The sequence below is a fragment of the Pleurodeles waltl genome, chromosome 4_2, assembly GCF_031143425.1.
Source record: "Pleurodeles waltl isolate 20211129_DDA chromosome 4_2, aPleWal1.hap1.20221129, whole genome shotgun sequence".
Lineage (NCBI taxonomy): Eukaryota > Metazoa > Chordata > Amphibia > Caudata > Salamandridae > Pleurodeles > Pleurodeles waltl.
This window is the reverse complement of record NC_090443.1, coordinates 413,422,879-413,450,074: the sequence shown is the minus strand read 5'-3', so window position 1 is coordinate 413,450,074 and position 27,196 is coordinate 413,422,879. Positions and strand designations below refer to the sequence as shown.

Genomic DNA, 27,196 nt, shown 5'->3' with positions numbered 1-27,196 from the left:
TTTGTTATTCATAAGGTATTTCAGTATTACATCATGAGGAGATTGACTATAAGGACATAGAGCTTTTTCTACAGGATGGGGTTCACTTATTTTTAGGTAATGAGCATTATTTGTTGGATCTTAGGATGCAGATCTCCTATGTGAAAATGTATGGGATAGATGAGAGATATAAATCCTTTTTAGTGGGGCAGGAAAACACCTGGCAGGTTTTCCTGTGTGGCGAGTTTTTACAGACATGCTTTGGGGGTGAAGGGCATGGATTACAAAGATGACAGGTCAGGGATTTTGGAAAAGGAAGAAAGGGAGGAAAAGGCAAAGGGAACTACAGAAGGTGGACAGCAGGACAGATGGGTACTGGATTGGCAGGTCAAGGTGGGGATGGGAAGGGGGCATTGATGACGGGGAAGTTCATTACAGGGTGGGGGTGGGGTTTAGGATGTTACATGTATTAGGTAGGAGGTTTAGTTTTGTAAGGCTTAATGCCAAGGTTATTGTTCCAGACCTGCGCTATTAAAGCAGCCTTTTACCCCTAGTTGGTGAGTTGTTGTTTTTATCGCCATTTTCGCCCGATCAGTCGGGCAGACAGCTCAGGTCATATCATCACTGGCTTCCATTGCATTGCCTGTAAATTAATCCATCACTGTAGCAAATAAGCCTGAAACATAACTATCTCCAAACTAATTGGTGTGGTCTCAGTCATTTACTTGTGTACTTCTCCTTCGCATGTATCTTTTCAGTGTGGTTTAGTGTGTGGGCCTGGCTAGGGGATATCTGTGCTATATATTGCAGGAGTAAACGGTAAGTATTCTGCACGTGTCCACTTCTTCCACGAAACTCTCTAGGAGGTCCCGGGGGGGATTGCCGTGCTACGAGGCTCTTCCCTCCCGGGGTGTTTGGGGAAATGGATTAGCCCTGGGCGCCGTTTTGGGTGCTTTGGGCTATGGCGGGAGGTATTAGTAGGGGGGCATTTTGTGCCCCAGTCGCCATTTTATTGTAAGCCCCGGGTAGGTTCGGAGCAGCTTTTCAGTGGCGAGCTTTAGTGCAGTTGGTGAGAGTAGAGGTGTTGGCAGGGTTAATAGGTAGTGAGAGTTATATTTGGGATTAGTGTAGGTGGCCAAAAATTTTAAAAAAGAAGGGAGGGAGGGAGGGAGAGAAGAGTTGGCCCGTACCTCGGTTGGAGTTTGGCGGCAGGGGGTTTCCGTGGTGTGAGGAGCCAGGCGGAGCGCACGTTGGTGTCCGTCGTAGTTGAGGAATATTGTGCAGAGTCATGGCAGCGGAAGCGAAAGTGCAACAAGCGCTACGCTTATTGGAAGAGGCTGGCTGGTTGGATTTAGTGCGGGAGGAGGCGGCAGTTGCCTCCCGGCCTGCGAGGAGGGCGGCGAGTGGAGTGGCGGCAGCCTAACTGGCATGCTAGCCTCCGCGCCGCGCGGCAGCCCCGACAAAGGAGGTGAGTGTCAGGAGAAAGGGGAAGGCGCGAGCGCTCGGCGGGTGGGAACGCGGGAGGGGGCGGGGAAGGGGTGTAGCTGCGAGGCTTCGGCAGCTGCAGCCGGCACAGATTGCAAAAGCAGAGGTGTGGACAGGGAGACACAGGCCCCTTCGCAAGGGGCAGAAATTGGTTCTCGGGCGGCAAGGCGAGGAGCATGAAGCATCGGGGGATGGGAGCCCCATGGAAGGGACGAGTGCAGGGGGCGGGAGGGCGGGGAGAAGGGCAGGGGTCGCGTTTGGTGGAAGGGAGTATGGATGAGCTGTCTTCGCAGGACAGCAGCCCCGAGGGAGTTCTGGGGGGCCTGGGGGACTATGAGGCACAATGGCAGGAAACCGACAAGGAGATGCAGGAGGGAGGGTCTGGGTATAGCTCTTGGGAGGGGGGGGGGTAGCAGTAGACACATGGGGGATTCTGGCAATAACCCATTTCTGTGGGAGTGGAGTGATGAGGGTGAACAGGGAGAGGGGGAGGAGGACGGTATTACCTTAAAGGTGCGTCCTCCTCGCTGTACTTATGGAAAAGGTAAGGTTCCCAGGGAGCAGATGGACAGGGAAGTGGGCTCCAAAAGGTCAGGGGAAAGGAGGGAGGGATTAGGCAGGTATGGGGCGCAGGGCAATGGACGACGCGGCAGGGCAGCAAGACAGGACAGCAGGACCTGGGACGGGCCGGGGCGGCTCGTAGACCCCAGGAGAAAGAGAAGGCGGGGTCCTGAGCGGCTAGCTGGATGGCGGCGAAGAGGGCAGCGGAGGAGGAGGTTGGTGAGGTTCTGGTTGCTCCGCGGGGAGGGCATAGCAGAGTAGGTGTTGCGCCCCTTGCTGCCGCGCCCCTGTGGGAGCGGCGACCTAACCAGACACCACTGGAACGGAGTGGATCCTCACGGGATAAGGTGGTGGTACACCCCGGAGGTAAGACGGGTGACGCACAGGCAAGGGATCTGGGGGGCGCCCTGCCTACGGAGATGCTACCAAGGATGGATGACCTTGATTATGAGGAGGATAGCATGGAGGAAGGGGAGTTGAGGGAAGATGTGGAGGAAGAGTGGTGGTGTAAGCGGGGGCGTCTAATGTTGTTCAGTCGTTGCAGGACACAACAGTGAAGGATGACGGACGTAACCGGACGGGGCGAGTGGCTCAGGAGCGGCACCGGCCCTTGTTGACAGGTAAGAGGCCTGCCACGGCCGTTTCAGTGGCAGTGGAGGCAAAGGAGCGCCTGCATTAAGGTGTTTATGTGGCGGATGTAGGTGTGGGGCCTGACAAGACTGGGGTACTGAGTGCGCCTCCGTTGGAAAAGGAGGACAAGAAAGTGGAACCAGGTACTAGGACAGGAGGTTAAAAAGGAAAAAAGCTTCCCTACATGGGGACAGCGAAGCCGCTGGGTTCGCATTTGATGTTGGGCACAAAAGAAAAGATCTGGCGCGGGGAATATGTGGAGATGTTGAAGTTACTACATAGAGAGGTGCGTTCTAAGGAAGGGTCTAAAGAGGAGGAGTGCGAGTTGGCCAAAGGTCCCTGTGACTATTGAAAATTGGATGGCAGCATTTCTAATTTATGCCAGTGTGTATTGCGGACGCTTCCCAGAGAGGGCTGTAGTGCTATTAAAATACATGGATGTGATCAGGAAGGCGCACTTGAATTATGGTGGCTACGCTTGGGTTCAGTATGACGAGGAGTTTCGGCACGTTTGGCGGCGGATGACTCTGTTTTGTGGGGCGAAATTGATGCAGACTTATGGCAGCATACCATGGGTCCTGCGAAATTCAGGAAGACGGTCTTTACGGCTAGCGGCCTGCCAATTACGTATTGGCCCTTTCGGGACCGCCCCACCCAGGGTGGGGCAGGGACAGCAGCAATGAGCACGTCAGGAGCGGGTGCGGGAGGGACTGTCAAGTCAGGGGATTGTTGGGAGTACAACAAAGGGGTGTGCACCCGAGAGTATTGCAAATTCCGACACGAATGCTCGCGGTGTGCCGGGAAGCATGCAGTCATTCACTGTTATGCTTCTGGAAATTTTGGGACGTCGGGGCAAGGTCAGGGCTCAGCATCAAGTGGTGCCAGCACAGGGACCCAAGGAACCAATAGGTACAGAGGTGGTCAGGGTGCGCTGGGAAAGAGTTTGTACGCCGGTTAGGCTGGACAGGTTGCGTTTTTGGCTTGACCAATATGACAGCGTGGAAGTGGCGCGTTTGTTGTTTAGTGGTTTCTTGGAGGGTTTTCGTTTGCAGTACATGGGTCCGCGGGTGCGTCGGTGGGTGGAAAATCTTAAGTCAATCACGGGACGAGAAGCAATTGTGCAAAAAAAGCTGGATAAGGAAATTGCTGAGGGGAGGGTCTGTTTGAGGATTGGCCTTTGGATAACCTCATTGTCTCTCCAATTGGGGTGGTCACCAAAAAAGAAGCCGGCCAGTTTAGGCTCATTTATCACCTCTCTCGGCCGGAAGGGAGCTTGGTCAATGATTTCATTCCGGAACATCTGACCAGGGTATCCTGTGTGTCGGTGGACGTCGCGATTGACATGGTGGAGGTTTTTGGTGAGAAGGCCTTGATGGCTAAATCAGATATAAAGTCTGCTTTTCGCCTGCTACCGGTACACCCAGATGATTTCGAGTTGCTGGGCATTCAATTCCAAGGGTGATGGTATGTGGATAAGGCATTGCCCATGGTGGGAGAGAGAGGATGTTCAGGTTGGATTTGAATTCTTTGGCTCCATCTACGAGACAGGCGTATGTGCGAGCCTGGCAGGAGTTCAGGCAGTCGGGAGCACAGTGGCATGCAGATGAGAAAGGGAGAGTGGAGGATGTTTTGCATTTTATTATGGCGCTAATGGAAAGACGCCAGTCGCGGATAACTATTGCAGGGAAGTTAGCGGCCGTTGCCTTCTGGGGAAAATTCTTCTGGGGGTACGCCCCATCTGCTGGTGAACTGGGCCAGTGGATTCTCGATGGTTGGGAAAAAGAGGCAGGAAGGAAAGGCAAAGGGAGACAACCCATCTCATTGGCATTGTTAAAAAGAGTTTTGAACAGTCTCAGGACTGTATGCTATGATCTGAGGGAGACTATACTCTTCAAGACGCTAATTTCTTGGATGTTTTTCGGGGCGTTCAGGGTGTCAGAACTTCTGGGGTTGGGGAACAAGCCGGGTTTGCGTTGGGATGAAGTGGATTTTCGGGGGTCTTCTGTACTTCTGAGGCTTCGGAGTACTAAGACGGATCAGCTCGGTTTGGGTATGCATGTGGTGTTGGTGAGGTATCCTGTGCCTGATTTGTGCCCGGTAAGGTTGGGTAAGGCGCTGCAACGGGATGGGCACGTGGGAGAAGAGATGTTTCAACACTGCAGCGAGGGTAGGGTAACGGCGCGGCAGCTTTTAGCAGTGCTCCGAGCGAGTTTGCATTATGTGGGGCAGGATACATCCAGTTTCGGTACGCATTCTTTTCGCATCGGCATGGCGACAGAGGCCGGATTAAGGGGATGGCGGACAGGGCGAATTATGCGGTTGGGGAGGTGGAGATCGGATGCGTATAAGCGGTATGTGAGATGTGGGGGTTCCAGAGTGTTGGAATGAATATTAACATATTTTTCTCTTGCTGCAGGTTCAGTGTCGGGTCCAGAGACGCAATTCCTCTCCATTTGGTTCTTCGGACATTCTTTTGTCAAGTGGGCCCACCGACAAGCAGGGCGCACAGTCATCGGGCTTAATTTGGGTTTGGATACAGAACGATATAGAGTGCAATGGTTTGGGAAAGGGGAATGCAATGGGACCAGTTGCTGGGGACTTGCAGGCGGAGCAAGGGCGGGGTTCTTGTCCTGATTTTTTATTAATACACTTGGGTGAGAATGACTTAGTGCAGAAGACGGGACTGGATGTGCTCAAAGCCATGAAGGCAGACTTGTTGGAGATTTGGAGACAATGGTACGGTTGTCATTTGATTTGGACAGCGTTTGTCCCGTGTAGGATTTGGAGAGGGGCACGGAAACCGGGGGCTATTGAGAGGGCTCGGCGTAAGATTAATAAAGAGATGAAGATTTTTTGTAGGTCTTATGGCATTTCAGTGCTGGGGCACGAGCATCTTCGTTTTAAGGATCGGGAATTTTTTAGGGGCGACGGAGTACACCTGTCCTTCATGGGCATGGAGTTGTACCTGCTCCAGGTGAGGGAAGTATTGAAAGCTTTGTTAGGCGAAGGGTAAGGTGAGGCAGTTCGTGGAGGCACCCTCCTACTGGGGGGGGCAGAAAAAGGAGGGAACTCCTTTTTCTGGTGGCGGGAACTGACACAGTGTACAGGGCTATGAGAACAGGGAGGGAGGATGGCAGAACCGACAAGGCATTGACAGGTGGAAAAGGACTGGACGGCAGCAGGACAACTCAGACAACAAGAGGTGGACATTCAGGGGTTTTTGCGGATTTGCACGCTCAGGGGGTAGGAAGCAGCAGGAAACTATTAACATGACAATGGACTTTAGCAACAAATCAGTACAGTGTAAAGGTTAATAAGAGGCCATGTGGTAAGGAATGGGAGGGGGAGGGTAGGGTAGGGTAGGGGGAGATATGATAGGATAACTCGATGTATAGTGAGGTGTTAGTTTTGTGAGGCGGTTAGGCCAAGGGCATTTTTTATGGCTGTAAGTGCACCTGTTTCTAATAAAACGGCCTTTTTCACACAATAAGGCGGTATGGTGTCCTTCTTCCCCTAGGAGGTCCAGGGGGGGGGGGATTGCCGAGTTACGAGGCTTTCCCCCCACCTGGGGTGTTTGGGGAAGTGGATTAGCCCTGGGTGCCGTTTCGGGCGCTTTGGGCTATGGCGGGAGGTATTTGTAGGGGGCCATTTTGTGCCCCAGTCGCCATTTTATTGTAAGCCCCGGGTAGGTACGGAGCAGCTTTTCCCCACCCTCCCTCCCCTGTGCTGTTTAACAACGGGATTGGTTTGTTAGTCCTACTAGTGTGGTGTGGGTGGCAAGGGGTAACCCACTTTGGGCCTTGTTGGAGATGGGTGCACAGAGGGGAAAAGTTTTTGTAAGGAGGTGGCATGGAACAGGTGCAAGCGGAAACTGAGACAGTGCACAGGGCTATGAGAACAGGGGGGAGGACGGCAGAACCGACAAGGCATTGACAGGTGGAAAAGGACTGGACGGCAGCAGGACACCTCAGACAACAAGAGGTGGACATTCAGGGGTTTTTGCGGATTTGCACGCTCAGGGGGTAGGAAGCAACAAGAGACTTTTAACATGACAATGGACTTTAGCAACAAATCAGTACAATGTAAAGGTTAATAAGCGGCCATGTGGTAAGGAATGGGAGGAGGGAGGGTTGGGGAGGGGGAAGTATGACAGGATAACTCCATGCATAGTGAGTTGTTAGTTTTGTGAGGCGTTTAGGCCAAGGGCATTTTTTATGGTTGTAAGTGCACCTGTTTCCAATGAAGCGGCCTTTTACACAGGGTAAGGTGGTATGGGGTCCTTCTTCCCCAAGAACATGATCGCAGTACTCTTCAGTCTGGGTTCATGGACACGGTTGTCCCTCGAGAGCTCGAGCCTTTGAAGGCCAAGGGTGTGGAACCGACTGAAAGGAAACCATGTGTACGCGTGTAATTTGCATAATATATATTCATCCCAGACTGCACTTCTCAACATCGACTTTGCATTTCGGACAGAGACCAGTCGCCGCGTGGTTTGGTGCGACGAGTGTCCGTGGAGTCTGGTTGGAAGAAGCAGTGCAGATGTGGCCGGTGGTTAGTCCAGCGTCACACAGGTCTGCACCCTGAAGATCGAGGGCAGCCTGGGCGGGCTTCCAGGGCCACGATCCGCCCATGCTTGAAATATTTACAAGGCTGGGAGGGACAGGGCGGCCCCCGTGCCTCCCTTGTCACATAGAGAGGGTGCGCGCACGCACCTCCCCTGGCCCTGATTCACCCTTATAAATGCAGCTCGGCCAGCCAAGTCCAAATAGAGAGAGGAAGTGAGGAGAGGGGAGGGTCTGAGGGAGTGATATCAGGCTCCTAGCGGCAGCTGCGGGGATAATCCGGAGGAGGGAGCTGGCGGGGAGAGCAGCGGCGGCACTGCACACAACCAAGCATGGCCGGGGACAGCGAGCAGAGCCTGCACAGCCACCAGCAGGACGGGCAGCCCTTCCTGATAGGGGTCAGCGGGGGCACGGCCAGCGGCAAGGTGAGCCGTGGGAAGGTCAGGGGTGCTGCAGGGTAGACCCTCGCGGTGGCGAGGAAGTGCCTGGTGGGGGAGAGGGAGGCTCAGTGGCGGCCGCGTGGCTTCCATTCCCAGCCCTGATGTAGCAGTTTTCACGGCGCTCTCTACAGACAACAAAGGGGAGGCTGGCGGTGGGATTTTGCGCGGACAAGAACCTCCTTGCACTAGGGGCGGAGGGTGGGGTCTAAAGGATACGGAATCTAGACGTCCTAAAAGAACACATGTTTGTTCTGGAGTGCAGGGGGTACCGGCGATCTGTAGACGACAAAGGGATCTCGACGTCCTAAAGACTCGGAAACTACACGTTGTAAGCCGCATAAGGCAGGGACATTCCACCCAATTAAAATGTATTGAACACACAAATACCCTCAGGCGTCAAGGCGCTAAACCCCAAAACCTGCCAAAGCATTGACGTGATCACAGGGATCTGACATTCTAAGGGCAACCCAAACACAGGAACATTGTGCGCTTCGGGGGATCCTTCTGACTCAAAGGTGTAGGAGTTGTAAAGCGTGGCACTGGACGTCCTAACAGCAGACTGCACGGGCGCCTCATTGGGAACATGACCTAGACGCCCTAGACCGCTGGCAGCGCGGGGAGTCAAACAATAGGGTCGAGGCAACCCATGCTCTTCTTGCAGCGTGAAGCCCCATCGCGTGCCGACGATCGGCGATGTTCGGAGTTAAAAGGGGAGGTAGGCAGGCTGTCAGACGAAGGGGTTTCCCCTGCTAGGCTCTGTGCGTGGTCTGTGTATCTGGTGTTTCCGGCGCTACAGACGTGTAGCGTTCTTCTTGTCTCCTTCATTCGCGTGCGGTGCATGCCAGCCTAGACTGCCCTTTCCTGGAAGCCATGTGCGTGTCTGTCAGCGGGGGGATCCGCGGACGGGCACACGGGGAGGCAGAAAGCCTTTTTATCTGGGCGCCTCGTGGAGCACGCGTGTCACCAGGCCAGTACGGAAACTATCGCCGAGAAGAGGGCACGACTGGAGACTAAATACCACACTACAATTTCTTTTAATTGTACACCGGTCTGAGGGGCCCTAAAAAACGGAGGCGGGGGTCTCACGACTGCTGAGATTCGCCCGCGGTTTGAAATTTTGGCGGGACGGAGAGGTGTCTGTGAAAGCGGTCGAAGTTCGACTCCTCAACTTTAACGCATGCTTTTATTGAAATTATGTACCCTATTTTTTTCATTTTAAGAAGGTTGTAGACGAGCCCCACTCCGCCCACTGCTGTAGCTTTTATTCTCAGATGCCCTAGCGATATACTTTTGGGATCTATTTTTGTAACTCAACCGCCACCCTTGCAGGGACTATGATCGCTTCGCCTTCCCCGTACATTTAGTGTATTTTCCACTCCTACACGTCACACCCGTCAACATTTTGGAGGCTCAAAAAAGTATGTACTCCAAATGTTTTGGTGAATAAACGGGTACAGTGGTACCAGCACGTCTGTATTTCAATGTAAAGCGCCTAATAGAGAAAGCTAATATTTCAGAAGATGGAACATTTAACTTGTTTGAAGGGTGGAAATTAGTTCAAGGAGGGTGACATTGATTTTGTGTTGAGCAATCAGTGGTAAATTTGGGGACCAAGTACCTTCTCTGAATAAAGGCACAACGAGCATTTGGGTCATTGGCTTGACAGTTCTTCCTTATTTGCTTAACATCTAATTCATTTTGTTCCACGTCAACTTATTGGTCTCTTTCCGGAAATCCTTTTATTTCAACTACTTGCCTCGCTTTTTAATCTGCCCTTGAGGGACTACGGATAATAAGAGGTTTCACCCGCGACAGTAAAAGTCCGCCTGTCTGCCACGGTACAGGAATGTCAAGTTGCAAAGGCCTTTATTACTGGATAATCGTATTTCCAGTACGAGTAATGGCTTTAAGCAGGTGTCAGAGGGCAGAGCGTGCCGATGACCCTGTTCTCAACCCCTACCATTAACCATGGTTAACCATCTCGGATGGTTAGAGCACCTGCCGCTATGTTGACTCAGTTCAGGCGTCCTGTGACCATTTGCGACATGAAAATATTCCACTTTTTATCCTCTCCAAAAAACCAAGTGTTTTTTTTTATTTTATTTTTTTTATTTTTTTATTATTACATTTTTTATTTTAGCAAGTGAGGAGACACCAGAAATGGCTGCAAAATATGCTTTATCTGTCCAGGACGATTACATGTCCACTTAATGTGTGTTATTTACTACCTAGCACAAAGATTTAATGTATCCCAACAGAATGAGTCTGAGTTTCCCCTCCTGGTATTCAACCTTCTGTCCTTTGTGTTACTGTAATTTATTTTTGGTAGTCACATGACCCACCCCGTGCTTGCTGCAGCAGGCACAATAATCATCTTCGCTATCCTCGTTGTGCATCAAAGCAGATGATGTGCTTAACTACGCATACCTGCCGGGTAAATGCCGATCTCTGCAGCAAGCGCTATAACTCACTAACTAAAGTGACTCATTAGTGGATACACAATGAGCAAATACGACATGTGAGACAGTGGGGTAGTGTTCCTTCTGTGGTATTCATTGAGCCAACTGGATGCCCAGTGTTCAAACTGTGCAAAAGACAGCCATTCTTCTGCAGTTCAGAACATGTTATGACGAGCCTTAGTTAGTTCAGCAAAACTGTCAGTCTGCTGACAAGAGGTTCTCTAAATTGATTTTTTCAGTGTATTATTATTATTCGGTGAATTATTGGGATTATGCACATTTCTCTTGGGAGGTTGTTTGCATGAAAATTGTACAGACGATGTGCCAGTGCATACAAGAAATATAATAAACACCATTTGAATGTAGTGTGCACGCAATTTCTAAAGTCACAAGGTAAACGGTCATAGCTTAGCCCACGCGGCGGCGGCGGCACACATTAACTTTCATACTTCCCTTGAGCGAAAATGGTAATAAGCATTATATGGATAAAGTACAAGTCTGCATTTTTTTTGCTTTACTTAAAAAGTGCACAGGAGAGTGTCCTGATAGCTTTCACCTGCACACGTGAATCTGTGGTTCCACTAAAGATTCACACGAAGTATGGAGCCTCACTCCTACTTCAGGACACCATGGCTTCAGCCCTGGGGTTTGACTTGAGACTGATGCATTCTGGGAGTTGTAGTCCTGGTTTACCCGAAGCGGCCTACTGCACCTGCTAACTGTGATTTGGATGAGAGATAGCCAAGGGCAGGCTACTGGTCTTTTGACATGTAGCAGGTTGGGCAACCTAAGTAGGGTGTGGCAACAGCAGTTTGACTGCACCGCTGTTGAGACCAGGGGATGTTGAAAAGTGGGCATGCTAAGAAAGTGGGCACCCTAGTTTAGGATGCAGACTCTGTCAGACTGGGACAGAAAAGATACCTGGACATCAGCATAAGTGTCCCGAACAGTAAGTGAGACAGCTGACCACGTGGCCCATATTTACGAATTGGAGCACTTTTGATCAAGGGCCATTGCCAGAAACCTAGGTTTTGGGGGGCATGACCCCCAGTGATGATACCACTGTAAAATAATTAAACTGAAGGTTCACAAGCAGTGTTTATCAGGGTAGTGGGTTAGGTAGGATCTTCTACATGAAAGGGTGGCTTTGAAAATATTTTGGTAGGTATTAATGCACAACACAGTTCTTGTGTTTTTTTGTTTTTTTTAACTGTGCATTTTTTTCTTGTAGTGATTGTTTAGTATACTTTGTGGTTATTGTAACAGTTATTAACACTATTGTGTTTTGTTTCATGATGTTCTCCCCTGGATACATTTTGGTGAAATGAGTGCAAAGTGTTGCCTTTTTAATCACATTTATCAAATATTAACATAATGCAACTTAAAGACAAAGGTTATACAACCATCTATTGCCCCACACCACAAACTATGCTAGTAGATGTCAGAATTCAAAGAACCATTCTAGATTGGATCATATTCTAACTGCAAAAGATGATGCATCTTGCTCCCACTGTAAGCTTTAACATTTCTTTCCACCAAGTTAGTGTTTTATCATCTCTCCACTCCTTTACAATTCATATCTCAGCCCACTGCTGGAACTCATCAGGTCCTTAGCTTATTTATGTTACAGCTAAGCATATGCCACCCAGATCATCTGGAAACTCAAGCTTGACAAATGCACTCTTCATTACCAAGACCACTGCCTTTGAGCTGGGGACCAATGGTATAGTGATCAATTGCTTGAAACTCAGCTCATCAGTAACAGAGTTCCTCACCACAGAGAACTAGAGCACTTAACAACCCACCACCATTGGCCCCAGGCCTCACCTCCAAAGACTGGGAGAAACCTATGAGTCTGGCCTAGATCCAAAAGTAAACACGTTAACAAATGTGCCTGCCTCTTCATGTTAACTGTGACATAATATCTTTACTGACTGATTGTGATAGGGACGCACCATGCCTGGCTAACATTAAGGCTCCGGCCTTTATTTTTGCAGACAACACCTTACTGTTATCTAAATCACTGATGGGGCTTCAGAATATCTTGGACTGCTTTGTCAGTTTTTGTGGCCAGAGGGGACTCGAATAAAAGTGGCGAAAACTGACTACATGGGCTTAAATCTGTGCTTTAGTACAAGATCAAAACCAAACTTGCTAGGGATCCCCTTAGAGCAAGTTAGATATTTGAGTATTTAGGGCTGACATCAAAAGAAGAACTTGATTGGTCCTGCCCTCCGGGGCTTTGACTAGAGCATGGAATAGGTCATGTTTTCGCCCACTGTCCCCATTCCTAAAAGTCTACAAACTACACACTCTTGGTTAATCTCTTTATGGAGGAGAGCTGTGGGGTTACAAGGATATGGGGAATATGCAAGTAGTGTAAAATGGCTTCCTGCAGAAGCTGACTGGGCTTCCCACCAGTACCCCTCTGATCCCCCTCAGGTTGAAACTGGATGTAAGGCCAGTCTCAGAGGTGGTATGTGTCAAGCCCATACTATCTGGAAGCGCATTTGGGCAACACAAGAGTTGACTTCCTGTCAAGAGGGGCTGAAGGAAGTTTCAGGTACTTAGGGATCAGGAAGCATTCCCTGGGTTAAGTATGTAAAGGAGACCCTGGCAAAGATGGGCTGCCATAAACTTTGGACCAATCCAGTAGAAACTTCAATTAGTAAATCGCTCCTGAAAGTGAAGTACAGGCAAACTTATGGGCAGCAGTCGCTTGTGCTAGTTCCATGTGGTACGCTTATGGATGCATTTCTTTTATTTAAAGACGAGTTTGAATCGGAGTGGTGTGTGTTTTTTTTTAGTTTTTTTTGTTTTTTTTTTAGTTGGAACCTCCCCAAGCGAGGAAGCTATACCTGCAATTCAGTTATGGCACACTTCCATTAACTTTTACAGCCAAGTGGGGGCACCCGCCTGTGTATGGAGGAAGCCTTTGCCCTGCGTGTAGTTTAAAGGAAGAGACGAAGGGCATATTCTGTTTTTTATTTTTTATAAATTTATTTTTTTGCCCTGCTTATCATTTGGGAAGAAGGAAATGGCTGTTAACTGTCTGCTGCACCTTAGGGATGAGGGAGTTTGCGATGGCTCTGCAAATTTTAAAAACTGATACGAAGCAGAGCACAGTGTTTACTGTGTCACAGTATTTACCAGTGATGTGGAGAACCTGGCAGAAGTTGTGTGAAAACTAAAATCCTCCCATTTATTTAGTTACTCAAGACCAGGAAATTATAGATAAGGGGCTCTCTTCACGGTTTTTAATGAGGATGGTGTACCGCTTTGTTCTGCACTTTGTTAATCTTGCATGTCACCTCGTTTTTATCTGTATGTTTGTGTTTTAATGTTCTCTACTGTTTTTATTTGATTTTTATTTTGCTTTTATGGCATTTTGCCAAAAAAAGGTATTTGGTATGCTAAACATACTTGAGCACTGCAAAATGTCCCTATGGATTTCACACCCATGTCAGAACCAAACGACTGATGTCTATTCACAGGTGTTGGGTTAGTATGTTGCTGCTGCCAACGGGAAAGTTCTCATTTGTTTTCCCATAGTAAGGTGCTCAGAACTCTTTAATCTACTAATTCTAACAATTTTGGGTGAATACTGAAGCGTTACACTGTATTACAATGCAACCTCCTTTCTGTTGGATTCAGGTATTTGAATTTGCAGTTATTTTCTGCCTACCTGAAAGCCCTTCCAGACTTGACAAAACAGCAAGGTGTGTAATCCTGATCATTTATGCCCCCAGAAAGTTAGCTGGGTTGGTCACCCTTCAGCTTTTCATCTGTGCTACTTGTTCTTGATCACTGACTTCCAAACATGACGGATCAGTCCACTGACTTGTTTTTAAGTGCTGGGTTACACAGATAGTGTTGAATTAGCCAGGCATATCTAATACTAATCTTGGCCTGCAAGGGTGTTTTTTTTTTTTTTTTTTCAGGATGTGTAAGAATTTCACAAGCCACACAAGGATGTTGGCTGGAGTGCTGAAACTTTTCAACCACTCACCCCCAGTCACACCTGGGTTCAATCCATTGTTCTTTGGCTCATCGTGCCACCACAGTTTGAAGGTGCCATTATGCAGTTCTAGTATCTCATAAAACTGAAGTTCTTTCAAATGACTGTGCCCTTTCTTGTTGGTAGAACGCCTGGTCCGTCTTAAGATGTCATACCTGACATAGGGCCCTAAAAGCCACAAACATGCCAAACAAATGTGATGAGCACAAGACAATAATGGAGGAGAGAGGACACTCAACCACTGTGTTAACTGTTTTTGTCACGTCCTGTGCCCGTGCCCTCAATGACTCCCTAAAACAGACTTACTCTGGCTTAAATAAAATTCCTCTGACCACCTCAATACTTCAAGACAGTCAAATGCAGACAGAGACCGACCATAACAAAGCACAGACTGGTCAATCTCCAACAACAGAGCATAAGTGATATGCCGTTAAGCCTACTGGATTTAGAAGATCGTTCTGGTCTTCAGTTCCCACCTTCTTTTGTGAACCTTGTAGTTGTGAACTGTTTTTTGTGTTTGGATGACACCGGGGTTGAAAGCAGTGGCTCTCATTTTGAGCGGCCCCGTTAGTTTTGATGTGTGTTAGTGCTGCTACCAAACATATTACAATTAAACGTTTTGGGATTAATAGCAGAAAGCCAGACCTGATGTTTGTTGGGCGGTGATGGTAATGTTCCATATTGACTGGATCAATCAGATTTCACTTAATATGAAAGCCATGCCTTCCACTTGGGGCTTACTTAACATGTCACCAGATACCGTTATTTAATGCCAGCCTGTTTAGCAGCTTCACAAACTAGTGTTTATTCCATTAGCTTACATGTCTGTACTGTTTAAAGGGCGGTCTAGGTGTGCTGCGGCAACTCTGCAGAGATGCCAACCCAGTGCTTGCACTGATAATGCACTTCGATTATGTGCTGCTGTTCCGTCCTGTGCCAGCTGGGTACACAAAGCTCGCAGAGACGCCACGGGCTGCTTTCCTGCAGTTGCGTCCTGCTGCATGTCTGGAGGCGTGGCGCCTGGGGTAAGCTAGTCTGTCATAGGAAGACTTGCAGAGCTACAGACAAGATAGTTTGCGACGCAGCTAAGACTGCTCGTGGCCACTATCCTCTTGAAGACCTTGGAACTAATGATGTGTCTATAAAATAACTAATATCGTAACACCATTAATCATATTTCATTGGCGATGGCTTGTAGTGCATCTCTAATGCCATTGAGATTTGACTCAAAACATGTTTTTTGTTTTGTAAACATCTTTGTGTTTCGTTGGCAAGTGGAACAGAACCACGTCTGGCATACATTAAAGTGTTAACAGAGGAAGGAAGCAAGATACAGTTCAGTCATGTTCGCCCAGAATACTATTGGTACCTGTACGTTGGGTTCATTCCCTGTCTCAATTTTCTGATTGAAAGATTCTGGTTCTGCAGGGGGTCACAAAATGCCAGTTCATTGATTATAAGGTGTACCAGGAATTTTCCAAGCCCACATCCTTGCCGCATACTAGCCGTAGAGTGTTGTTTTTGGGCTTGAGTTATAAAAAAGGTAAAAACTGGTAGGGAGGCTGTGTCACAGCCAATGATAACTTCAACATGGTTACAAAATTTGTCACAGGGCTGAAAGTCTGCTTGGCGGGTGCACTACTCTGCTTTTGCCTCTATAGGGGGAAGAGCTCATCTGGACTACTGCATCAGTTTCTCCACTACTTCAGCAGGGTCCATGGTGCTTAGGGCAGGCAGGTGGCTATGCTGTCTTTGTTGACATCCCATGCTGGGGAATGTACTGGTAGGTTGTGTTCAAGGACTCCTAATAGCAATGTCAAGCTGAAAGGGAGGCTACCTCCGGTTTGTTCACGAGGAGCATCAGCACACCGCCCCTACATGGCAAGCAGAGGTCCTGATTAATGGAGCCAAGAAGCCCTGTAGATATTTGATTTTGTGATAGGGATCTTACTCCATTTGGGAACTGTGCTGCATTAGGACATTTTAGTGGCAGCCAGTTGGGACTGAAATGGATCCCAGGCTTCTTCCTAAACAGGATTACAAGAGCTAGTTTCAGCCACCATTGGGAGTCTATTCGAGCCCTGAGCCAGACAGCTGTCATCTCGTGGGACAGGATGCAAGGAAAGGTGCTGAGAATAGGGAAGCATAAAGGGGATGTCCATGTCTGCCACTAAGCCTCCAGGAACAAACTTGGCAACTGGGTGACAAAGAGGAGGGGTGGCCTTGAAACAACAAAGATTGTTTCCTACATGGCCTAACCCCCTAATAGTGCAGACATCACTTTGTTGCACTGGAGTTGTTTTAGTAGGATGTTGATCAGGGTGACTATTTGGGCTGACCAGAAGTGGTCTCCTCTTTAAAGTGACGTCTCCTGCGTCATCCTCAGCTGTCTGTGATGCTGCTGCTGGCATGTTCGTCCATGGGCCGGAAAGAGTTGACTTGGAAGTGACTGACCAAGAGCGACCTCCACCTAAACTGTAAAACACTTTCACCCAACAAACCTTTTGCATGTGAAAAATTTACAGCTGCAAGATTTGTGATTATTTTTTTTATACATATATATTTTTAACATTTTCAACCATGCATTTTCTGATTCAGTTTATGTACATATGAAATTGCGCTTTCAGCAGTGAGACGGAAAGGGTATAATTTGACTACGCTTAAAATTAGGTAAGGATTAAAATGATTTGGTTAGTGATAAATCATTTTACTACTTTGAAGTATTGAGGGGGTGGCATAATGTCCAGGCTAGTAGCCTATTACTGAGGTGTTGGCCGTGACACAGTGGCCCTTCAAAGACCTAATTCTGAGCAGGGCTTTAGTACTGGTTGACTTGGAAGGCCCATGCCTGAGTAGGCCACAGTTTTCCCACAGTCCAATAGCCCTCTTAAGACACCAGGGGGAGTCTTGCTGGGCACTCGCTGTCTGAAATCATTAAATGTATTTATTTATTTGCATTAGTTGAACCCAGACCATAGTATTGGTAAAATGAGCTGTTCTAGACTCGAAGACAGCATGAGCCCCCATAAGGCTCGTGCTGTCTGTAACTCTGAATGACTATTTTGTCAAACCTGGGCCACTGCAACTCCTACCTCTGACTGAGGCATAGAATGGTGACTAGATTCCGGCCCGCCCCCTCGGGAATGCCTTGGGAACTAGGCACTGGAGTCTGTGCTTCTCGTCACCATGGAAACTGGCATATCTCTTCATGGCCTGCAGCCCCCTCCCCCTATATCTATACCTTATGGGAATGAAGCTACTGTCAGTTGTCATGGTAGTGGGGCAGATGTAACTGTGTGCAATGCAGGTTCCTTTTTACTGGACTCTTTGTCCTACTAAGGCAGTTCTTATGCAGTGGGCTTCTGAGTCAAATAACTATGTTAAATAGAGGTGTAGAGTAGCAACTTTTTTATTTTTTCTCCTGGACTGGTCCAGCTGGCTACCAGCATAAGCACTACACTAGTCAGTCAGTTGCTGGTTGCATTGGTTTGACCAGATCTATATTTAAAAAATAAATAAAAAAAAATACATTCCAGACCACTATTCTGGTCTCAAAGACCCGCTCCTCCCCACATGGCGAGCATGACTGTATGATAGAATATCATCTACAAAAAATATTGCCCTACAAAGACACCGCAGAATATCGACAACCACAACATAGTGAAAATAAGTTGCACTTGGTTGTACTCCACAGTGACTGTGGCTCGTGCATGGCGTGGGGTTCGCATAACCTTTATAATTAAATTCCTTTGACTGGACACCTCACCAGCTCTGGAGGTGCTGTCGCACACTTTCGTCTGATAACGGCCACGTTTCTCAATGATGGGGGTAGGGAGTGTGTGTGTGTGTTGTTGTTGTTGTTGTTGTTGTTGTTAATATAATAATAATATATATATATATATATATATATATATATATGTATATATATATATAATTTTTTTTTTTTTTTTTTTTTTTTTACGGCGCAGTCACTAAAATCAACCTTGGTAACCAAACTGGCATATTTGAACCTTCAGAAAGAAAAATCCATAGGAGGAAACACGTGCTGAGTGTTTTGTACAGTTAAAAACCCTCAACTTGTGACTTGTATAAAAAATATAGAAAGATTTCAAGGATTCATAAATATTGCGTTACTTTACAGATACATAGTACAATATTGTTCAAGTGTTCTCCGATACCCTAGTTGAGTGTAGTGAAGATAAATGCACATTTTGTGTTTTTTTTTTTTTTTTTTTTTCTTCTTTTTTGTGTGTGTGTGTGTGTATATATATATATATATATATATATATATATATATATATATATATATATATATATATATATATGTATGTGTGTATATATATATATATATATATATATATAAAAAAAAATCTTTTCTCAAAATGATATATTGTCAGAATACCGTGAGACATAGGTTGGTCCCCAGCGATTGGTTCTGCTCTTTGCAGTGGGCATCCATGCGTTATCCGTCCACTGTTTATTTTGATAAGCGCATTCCAGTTAGAAAGGTTAGGCTTGTAAAATCTGCAGTCAGGAACTTGTTTGATATTATTTTAGCAAGTTATGGCTCAGTCGGTATAAATCTGCTTGAGGACACAGTACACACTTATTGAACACTGTGCGAAGTTAGTGCACTGTTTTGTGTTGACATCATCTTGAACAATTTTTTTCCACTTAAAGGATGAAATAGTACGTTGGCCCTGCCAGGATTTGAGCCTTTGAAACCTGCTTATAAATATCTACAGCATGTGCATTAGTGCATTAACAGTGATTAATACATGCATCACTAGGCAGTGTGAACTCTTGCCCTGAAGTGTCTGGAAAAGGAGAGTAAGAGGGAGGTGAGGAAGAAAAGTGAATGATTGGAGAAGGACACCATAGAAATAGGGGGTGAAAAATACTGGCAAGGAAGGTGAGGGAGAAAAGAATGCGAGCAATAATAAAAGAAGAAAAAATGTTGGTGGAAGTAGTGATGAAGAACACGTGAGAAATTGAGAAAACAAAGTACTTGTGGGAAAGGAGAAGTTTGAAGTATGTATGAAAGGAGTTCATATGGGGGAATAAGAGGAGGAAGTAAACAAATTGGTGTTTTTCAGTCAGGTGACATATATAACTTCTTGCTTTTCACCAAAAACATTACTGAAATCTCATACCACAGGATCATCGCATAGTGAACAACATAACTGAAGCACAAAGCACGAGGACACATGTCACTTATGGGAGTCCAACAATAAGAAGACCAAGTTAGATGATCATGGACAGTATTAGTTGAACAAATTTCATGGGTCTGACTGTCCTACCCACACATCTCAGATATGATGGAATTTGTGTTGGAAATCCTTGCCTTATAAACCAGTTTCTCCAAAGCTGAGCAGAGGTCCATTCCATGGATCCATTCCCACGTAATCGGGACCTAGCGAGATCCCTCTTTGCCACCATGTAAGCTGTTGCTAAAACGTGGAGTTTCCTCCGTGTCTTCCACAGAATCCATTACTCCTAATAGGGTAATTTTGGGGACTAAACCTAAAGGGGAAACCCAGCACCCGGCCCATATCTGTTAATTTAAGTCCAATACGTCTGTGCCTCCAGACACTAACATATTACATGTGCCCGGAGAGAAGCTGCAACGCTAACACTCCTGGTCTCTGGCTCTGCCCATTTGCCACTGTCGTTCTAGGGAATAGTAAATTCTGTGGAAATATTTATATTGTACCAGTCGCAGTATCATGGAAATTGTGAGCATCCTAGGGAACATCTCAAGTGCCGATATCCTCCTCCCACCTAGATCTCAGAACCACCAACAGATCGGCTGTGCTTGTGACCAAGGTTTTGTACAGAGCCAGGAAATCTTTCGGCCCCTCCCTTGAGATCAATCATGAGCTTGCATTAAAATGGGTTAAATTCGGGGAGGGAGGCCAGCTAGTCCTTCTGTCATTCTAGGGCATGCAGCAGCTGTAGACAGTGGTAGAACTGGGGGGAAGGGGGGGGGGGCAACATCAATGATGCTTGCCATAGTGGCGTGGCCATTGTAAGTGCACCATGGCATCTCTTATGGCGGAGCGCTGAGTACCAGGAACTGATCAGGACCCGAGTTACTGGCAGAAGAAAATTTGGGTCCCCCTGCTGTATATAAAGGAAAGCAGATTGCAGGGCAATAGACGTCTAATCTCCAGGCTATGGGTGGGTTGCCTCTGTCTGCGCAGAACCAATCCCAGGGGTGTGGAATTTATTAAAATATCTACTTGTCCAGGGGACAGGTTGCTTCTCAAATCTACTTGTCCTGTAAAAAGATCTACTTGTCCCTTTGCTGCCATGTAGTGTGGCGACAAATTATGGCAGCAATTACTAGCCTCTCTGATTATGCCAGGGCTACTACCATAGTAGGGCTTGAATACTTGGAGTTTCAATCCCTACTGGAGCAATTTCCTTATTTTGCCACCTTTCTGCAGATCTGCATACTGGGGCTGGAGGAAGCAGTAAGCAATAGTTCCAGGGCTGGAATGCCTTTGAGTCTGCAAACCTACTAACCTGCATGTTTTAAAGATTTTTACCAGCTTCTCTCTAATATTTTCCCATAATAAGAAAGGTTGGACATTTACTCCTGACAATGGCAGAATTATAACTTCTTCCAGGGTTGGGAAGAAAGTGGCTGGAGGGAAAATGAACTTGCAAATGCTCAATAGATTTTCACATGAGCAAATCTACACATCGTATTTACCCATGATAAAATACAGTTCACAAATATTTTATAGGGGTACGACATATACCATGGGTGCACTTTTGTGACTTTCTTTAAGAATTTGGGGCCACATCTAGGTAGGTTCAGATTTGTGACCTGCAAATTGCGAGTCGCAAATCCGAATGTAGGATGGTGTCCTTGACACCATCTGTGATTCGCAAGGGCTTCGCAAATGCCCACCTCATGAATAATCATGAGGTGGGTCGCAATTTGCGACCCCCCCCCCTCGTGAATGGTGGCCTGCTGGAGACAGCAGACCACCATGTCTGTGACTGCTTTTCAATAAAGCAGTTTTTCTTGGGTTTTTTGTAATGCAGCCCGTTTTCCTTGAAGGAAAACGAGATGCATAACAAAAACGAAAAATGAAACGTTTTCGTTTCATTTTTTCAGAGTAGGCAGTGGTCCACAGGACCACTGCCTGCTCTGAAAAAATGTTTACAGTGACATTCACAATGGGGAAGGGGTCCCATGGGGATCCCTTCCCTTTTGCGAAAGTGTTAGCACCCATTTGAAATGGGTGCAAACTGCGATTGGTTTGCGGTCACAAAACAATCCTACATTGCACTGCGAGTTGCAATTAGGAAGGGAACACCCCTTACTAATTGCGAGTCGCAAACCCGTTTAGTGATTCGGTAACTAGGTTACTGAATCGCAAAACTGGGTTTGTGCATCGCAATGTGCTTTTTGCACGTCGCAAACAGCGAAAGTCGCTGTTTGCGACATGCAAAAAGCTACCTACATGTGGGTCTTGGTCCCTAATTAGGTCTGGTGTTAACAAAGACATTTTGTTTTTATTAAACTTCTATTTCTCTCTCTTTCGGCTGGCTTTACTGTGAGTGATCGCATTCTGCTCTTCCACAAGGAGCATATTGCCACACAAAGTAGTTTTGTTCAGTGTCAGGAACTACAGTGGCAATCAGTGATGTAACGAAACTGGAGGGTGCCCCTTTGCAAAGAACATGGAGGAGCCCCCTCTCCAGACTCACTCAGGGCAGGGCAGGTGCTGTGCTGATGGGGCCCTCTGGAGGGCGGCTGCGGGGCCTTTGTTATGCCGCTGGTGGCAACGTGTGCTTTAAGAGTTCCAAAACTTTTTGGGGGGGTTTTGCCAATGTTTGTTACAATGTTGAGGGCCTGGTAGCTCCCACAACAATAAAGTGTTACAAAAGCCATGTCAAAACAAGACACGCATTGATGAAACTAAAAGACTTACAAAAATATGTCAGATCAGTTGGCTTTGTTAGTGTTTGTTTATTTTCATGCTTCCCATAATCGTGTTGAAAATGGTTAAACTGATTTTCCATTAGAAATATTTTTGGGAAATACTAGCATGCATCAACACATTTTACTAAATGACACTTCATTTGCATATAATCAGAGAGCATTCTGGGAGCATTATACTTAGCCTCTTAGCCTAAACTTTTCAAACATGTGTGTACACGTTTTTTATTTTTTGTACTGGAACCAACATCAGTAGTGAAGTGTGACCTTAAAACATTTATTTACAGCACTCACCCTAATAATGAAGGCTTTCAAATAATGAACCATAAATACAAGTTCGAACAGCATTATCTTTTGGAAGCACATTACCTCAACTGCAGAGAATTCCACTCTCTGTAAACAGGCAGCCAAAGGGTTTGTGCTGCAGGGGGTTGGGCCCACTTGTCCCAAGGACAAAGTAAACATAGAAACTTGTTGCCCTTGACCCCAAACAAGATGTCCTGGGCGTCGGTAGTATAGGCAGACATGTGCGGTGGCACTTTGTAAAGGAGACCCGCAGGGTCTTCCCAGCCCACAGGAGAGTGGTCGTGTATGACTGGAGCTTGCTAAAAAGTGATGGTGGGATCTCCTACGGGTAATGCTTGAGCACATATAGAAAGTGGGGAGGGCTACCATTTTAAACAGGGCTTCACGGCCCGCTATCGAGAGGGGAACTCTGGACCATTCTGCCATGTTCTGTTGCGTTTGTGTCACCAATGGAAGGATATTGAGGTCCCAGTATCTCTACTAGGCCAGAGACCGTCAGACCCCGGTATCATCTAAAGCAGTTGCCCGTTATCCTCAATCTGGGATCCACCCAGTCTTGCAGTGTCCATCCGCGGACAGGCACTAGGGTGGATTTGGTCCAGTTGACCCAAAGGTTGAACCATATATATCCAGAATCTCAATGAGTCTTGGATGAAGAGAAGCATGTTGTCTACGTACATAGAGACCCTGTTCTTATCTCCCCCCCCCCCCCCCCCCAAAGTCCAGAGTTACATATAACCGGGGGCCTTCCCAGACGGCATGGCTGAGATTGCACACAAACTTCTCCACCGTAAGCTGTTGGTCCAATTCCTTGCACTCCAAACACAACAGGCGTCTGACAGGGATGTCTGGGATAAGGGGGCATTCCCTCTCAGCCGCTGGGGTTTCTCTGACTGCATACAGCTCGTGAAAATTAGATCTGAAGCATCTCCCCAGGGAGGCCGTGATGGTAACAGTCTCCCCTGTCCCGGGTCGCAAATCTGTAATGGTTTAAGGGCGGTTCACAGCAAGTGACTGTTTTTGGGGCAGGCTGAGAGGCTTATTTTTGTTTATCAGCCTCATGTTCTCCAAGAAATAAATAATGAAAACTAATACATATGTGCACAGGATTGGTAAACCCTTGTAATACATTGGGCTGTTCAATTGTCATTCACATTCTGCTTGCTCCCATTAAAGCATGCAGTAGTGCAATGGGCTGGCCAACTTCATTCATTTGCGGTCTTGCACTGAATGACATTAGTATTTTGCCTAATGGGGTGTGTCCACCGCATGAAAAAGGAGTGAGTGCATTTCAGTGCTTCTTCAGCTGGGGTACTCATCCGTTGTTTGAAAAAACGGACGCTTGCCAAGACCAGGCCCATTTGCCATTGCCTGTGTTTACTTTTGTTTTCTAGTTCTGCTCCAAGGTGTAAACATTGTGTGTTCTTGGACTAATCACTTTGCCCCCTCCCCCCCCCCCCCGCTTGACAAACTTATTGTCACATGAAAGTGCCCAAAGAACATGCCCTGACTCACATTTTCGCAGATCTGGTTGTACCTTAGCGGTCGTGCCTATCCTCAAGTTCATAGAACTGAGACCATCAGACTGCCCTCACCCCTACACCTGCTACGCGCAGACAAACTCATTTTTGTTGGAAGAATTTTTATTCATAACTTTTAACAATTACTTCATAAAATTCGGTCAGTAATTCAATTAAAAAAGGAATCTTCAAATCATATTTACAATCATTTATATAACCATTTCAATAAGATTAATTCAGTAACCATAAATCAATGACAGGATCCCTTCCTGTCCTGGACCTCCTTTGGACCACACAGGTGAACCGTACCTCACCTGTATCCCCTGGGGCGGCAGCTCCCCCGACTTCACTGTTCCTTGCCCTCATGCTCAGGGATCTGCCCCCTCCCCAAACACCAATCTGCCAAGGGGGTGTAACGGGCGGCCAGGAGCGGGAGCCCCATGGCCACCCCAGCGATCTGGGCTCCCTAAGCTGGTGTGTACATCCACAGGTTGTTTCAGGACTTCAGGATCCTACCTCTGGTGTTATCCCGGGGCCCCAGCCTTGGGGACCCCTCTGTTGGTTATGGTTACTTTAGTACTTCTTCTCCCGCCACAAGGGTGACCAGGGGCCCAAAGGTCCTTCGCCCTCCCCACCCGCAAACAAGCTGTGAGAGAAGAACCACATATCTGCAATAAATTGATCCGTCCCCGCATCGGACAAATGTACCATGTCTCTGTGGAACATATATCTGGACCCTTTAAAAGTTTATGCGGAATGTTCCAGAAGCGTCTGGGACCTGGGTTCTTGCCATTTCAGCGTTGAGCCTCCGAACTGACACATTGATTGTCTTTGATTTTAATGTTTGGACCCCAGTTGCGGCGAGGTACCATATGCGACCATGCGATGGCCGCGTTCGGGAATTCTTTGGATAACTTGGTTATTTACCCCCCAAAAAAACATTTCCCTGAGTGTCTTGTGTCCTATGCGCACCAAGTCATTACCGCCAATATGTATAATAGTGAGATCCAGGAACTGAAGTCCCTCGCATCTCCTTGCCAATTCGAGTTGCTGTAGCTGTGTGACTCCTATTCCGCCTACCCCACACCAGCGAAAAGCCACATCCTGGATCGCTGCCTGCTTAGGTTTACGGAGCAGTTGCAACCTGTAGGCCGTCCGCCAAATGAAAGAATGTCCCAAGACCCAAACCACGTGAGGAGCCATTGAACTGCATGGTGGCACTTCAAAGACCAGCGCGACCTCCGAGGGAACAATGCGGTGTTGGTGAAGTGAAGATCCCGACTGTAAATCCAACGGGTCAGGGGCAGAAAGCCCCAACGCCGGATCCAGGACACCGCACGCCGACGCAGCAGAAAAGGCTGAGCTTTTTTTTGGGGGGGGGGGGTTGAATAGCCCCCCAACTGGTGTGCAGCAGCTGTATCTGGAGCAAATGTCGCCCCAATGCATCCTCAATTAACTTCTGCCCCCACACCTCGCAAGGTGTGAGGGCGGAAGTACCCTAGCCAGCCCAACACTAGTGCGGAGGGTTGGGCCCGGATTCCTAAGGGCCGCGCTCCCCCCATCTTTTGGGGGGGGGGGGGGAGGGGCGCTTTACCAGACTCGGACTTGAAAACACAGGCACTGTTAGTTCAGCGTATTTACAACAGTCATAACTGTATCGGTCGAGGATGTGGTCGTTTTAAACCGACCATATCTAACAAGTTTAACACAGTCATAAATGCGGTGCTCACAGACCATGTATGTCGATTGCCATCCTGGAAACATGTATACACTCTCTCCTGCTGGAATAAATGCCTGTGCAATGGGAAAGTACATCCAAATATTTCAAGGGAGTGGGGTGGTTTTCAGCTGGGGGTAGGGAGTGTGGAATAAGGTTAACTTGTGGGAATTTGAAAAACAAAATACTTTTGCGCGTTTATTCCATTGGGCAAATTTATAACCGTCCTATACAGAGCACAACAAGGACGGTAATACAACAGTTTAGGTCATGTTCTTTTGTTACAGACAAGTACAATACAGCATTTTGAGGACTTCAGTCTAGGCTGTGTCGGCGTCTTACAATATCAGGCCTCATTAGCACGGTTCTAGCCGTACCATTCCCTCCCCCCCGTCTGTCCAACCTCGCCAGTTAATTTGAAAGGACGCGCGAAAGCAGTAGGTAGCTTTTTAGCCACTGGCTTTCCGTATACCTCCAAGGGACCTCGACAGGCTTTCAGTATAACCACTGTTTAAATTATTTGCATTTTGATTGACGCGCCACTTTTCTCATGTGCGTATTCGGCATAGCATTGTGCAATTTACGGCAAATCACTCAATCCTGCCTATTTAAAAAAATAAATAAAAAAAAAAACTGCCTTTGTGTAATAGTCTGGTGCTAATGTAATGTGCTTGTGGGCAGAGTTCACATTACATAAAATACATGAAAATATGGCATGAGGATGGTACCAGGAGTGTAACGCAGGCCCCCAATAAGTATATGTGAGACCCTTAGCACATTGTGCAGGGAACCCCATAATTTAATGACCCGCCACTGCTTGGCACAGTGGGATGCTTTGGTCTTGGAGGTTGGTGAACACTTGGACTGTAGTAGATTAAAGTAAGGAGGGTGGGGGTGTGGCCTGAATCCATCCTATTTGGAAGGTGGTAGGTTAGAGGATAGCTAGTGAGTGAGGGCTTGGTGGTTTGAGAAATGCGGTAGAAAAAAAGTGCTCTTTGACAAAGAGAAGGTTGTAGCACAGTGCTTAATTTGTTTAAAAAAAAAAAAAGTGCCTGTGCTCAAAACCCTCCTCGTAAGCATGCGGCTTCTGCAATTAAGTCTGCGGGCACGGAACACTAAGGCAGCATAATCCTGAAGCCATCTCCTCCTCTTTAATTCATTTAGACACTCACTGTCCCTTCAGCTCACTCCTACTGCTTTCGCCCATTGTGACGCTTTTTCGTTTTTCTCTTCCTCCATCTTTCCCATATGTGTCTTTTGCTCGCTTGAGGTAGAAAAATAAGTCCTGGCCCTCAAAAATAAGTGCTGGTGCACAAATTAAGCACTGTTGTAGCAGGTCGCCGCCCCTAGGAGTCTAAGATTAAATCTAGAATCAGTGGCATGTTATAGTGGAGTGTCAGTTTAATAGAAAGGGTGTTTAGAGGAGGGAATTTTTTTTTTTCTTCATATAATTAAGTTGTAATTCATGGCTGTTTAGACCTCGGTCACCAGATAGCACCCACAGAAAAGCTGGAGATTCTTTGTTCCACTGGCTTCGTTTTTTACTTATGCATATGCTTCCA

General features: G+C 47.1%; 1 protein-coding gene across 2 annotated transcripts in view; it reads left to right on the top strand.

The window, feature by feature from the left end:
- The first annotated feature begins 7,434 nt into the window (after nucleotides 1-7,434).
- LOC138292822 (uridine-cytidine kinase 2) overlaps nucleotides 7,435-27,196 on the top strand; it is a 102,282-nt gene continuing 82,520 nt past the window's right edge. For both annotated transcript variants that reach the window (XM_069231618.1, XM_069231619.1), the window contains exon 1: nucleotides 7,435-7,642. In XM_069231618.1, coding sequence (XP_069087719.1) covers nucleotides 7,550-7,642 — 93 coding nt within the window. In that variant the 5' untranslated portion in view covers nucleotides 7,435-7,549. The remainder of the gene's footprint in view (nucleotides 7,643-27,196) is intronic.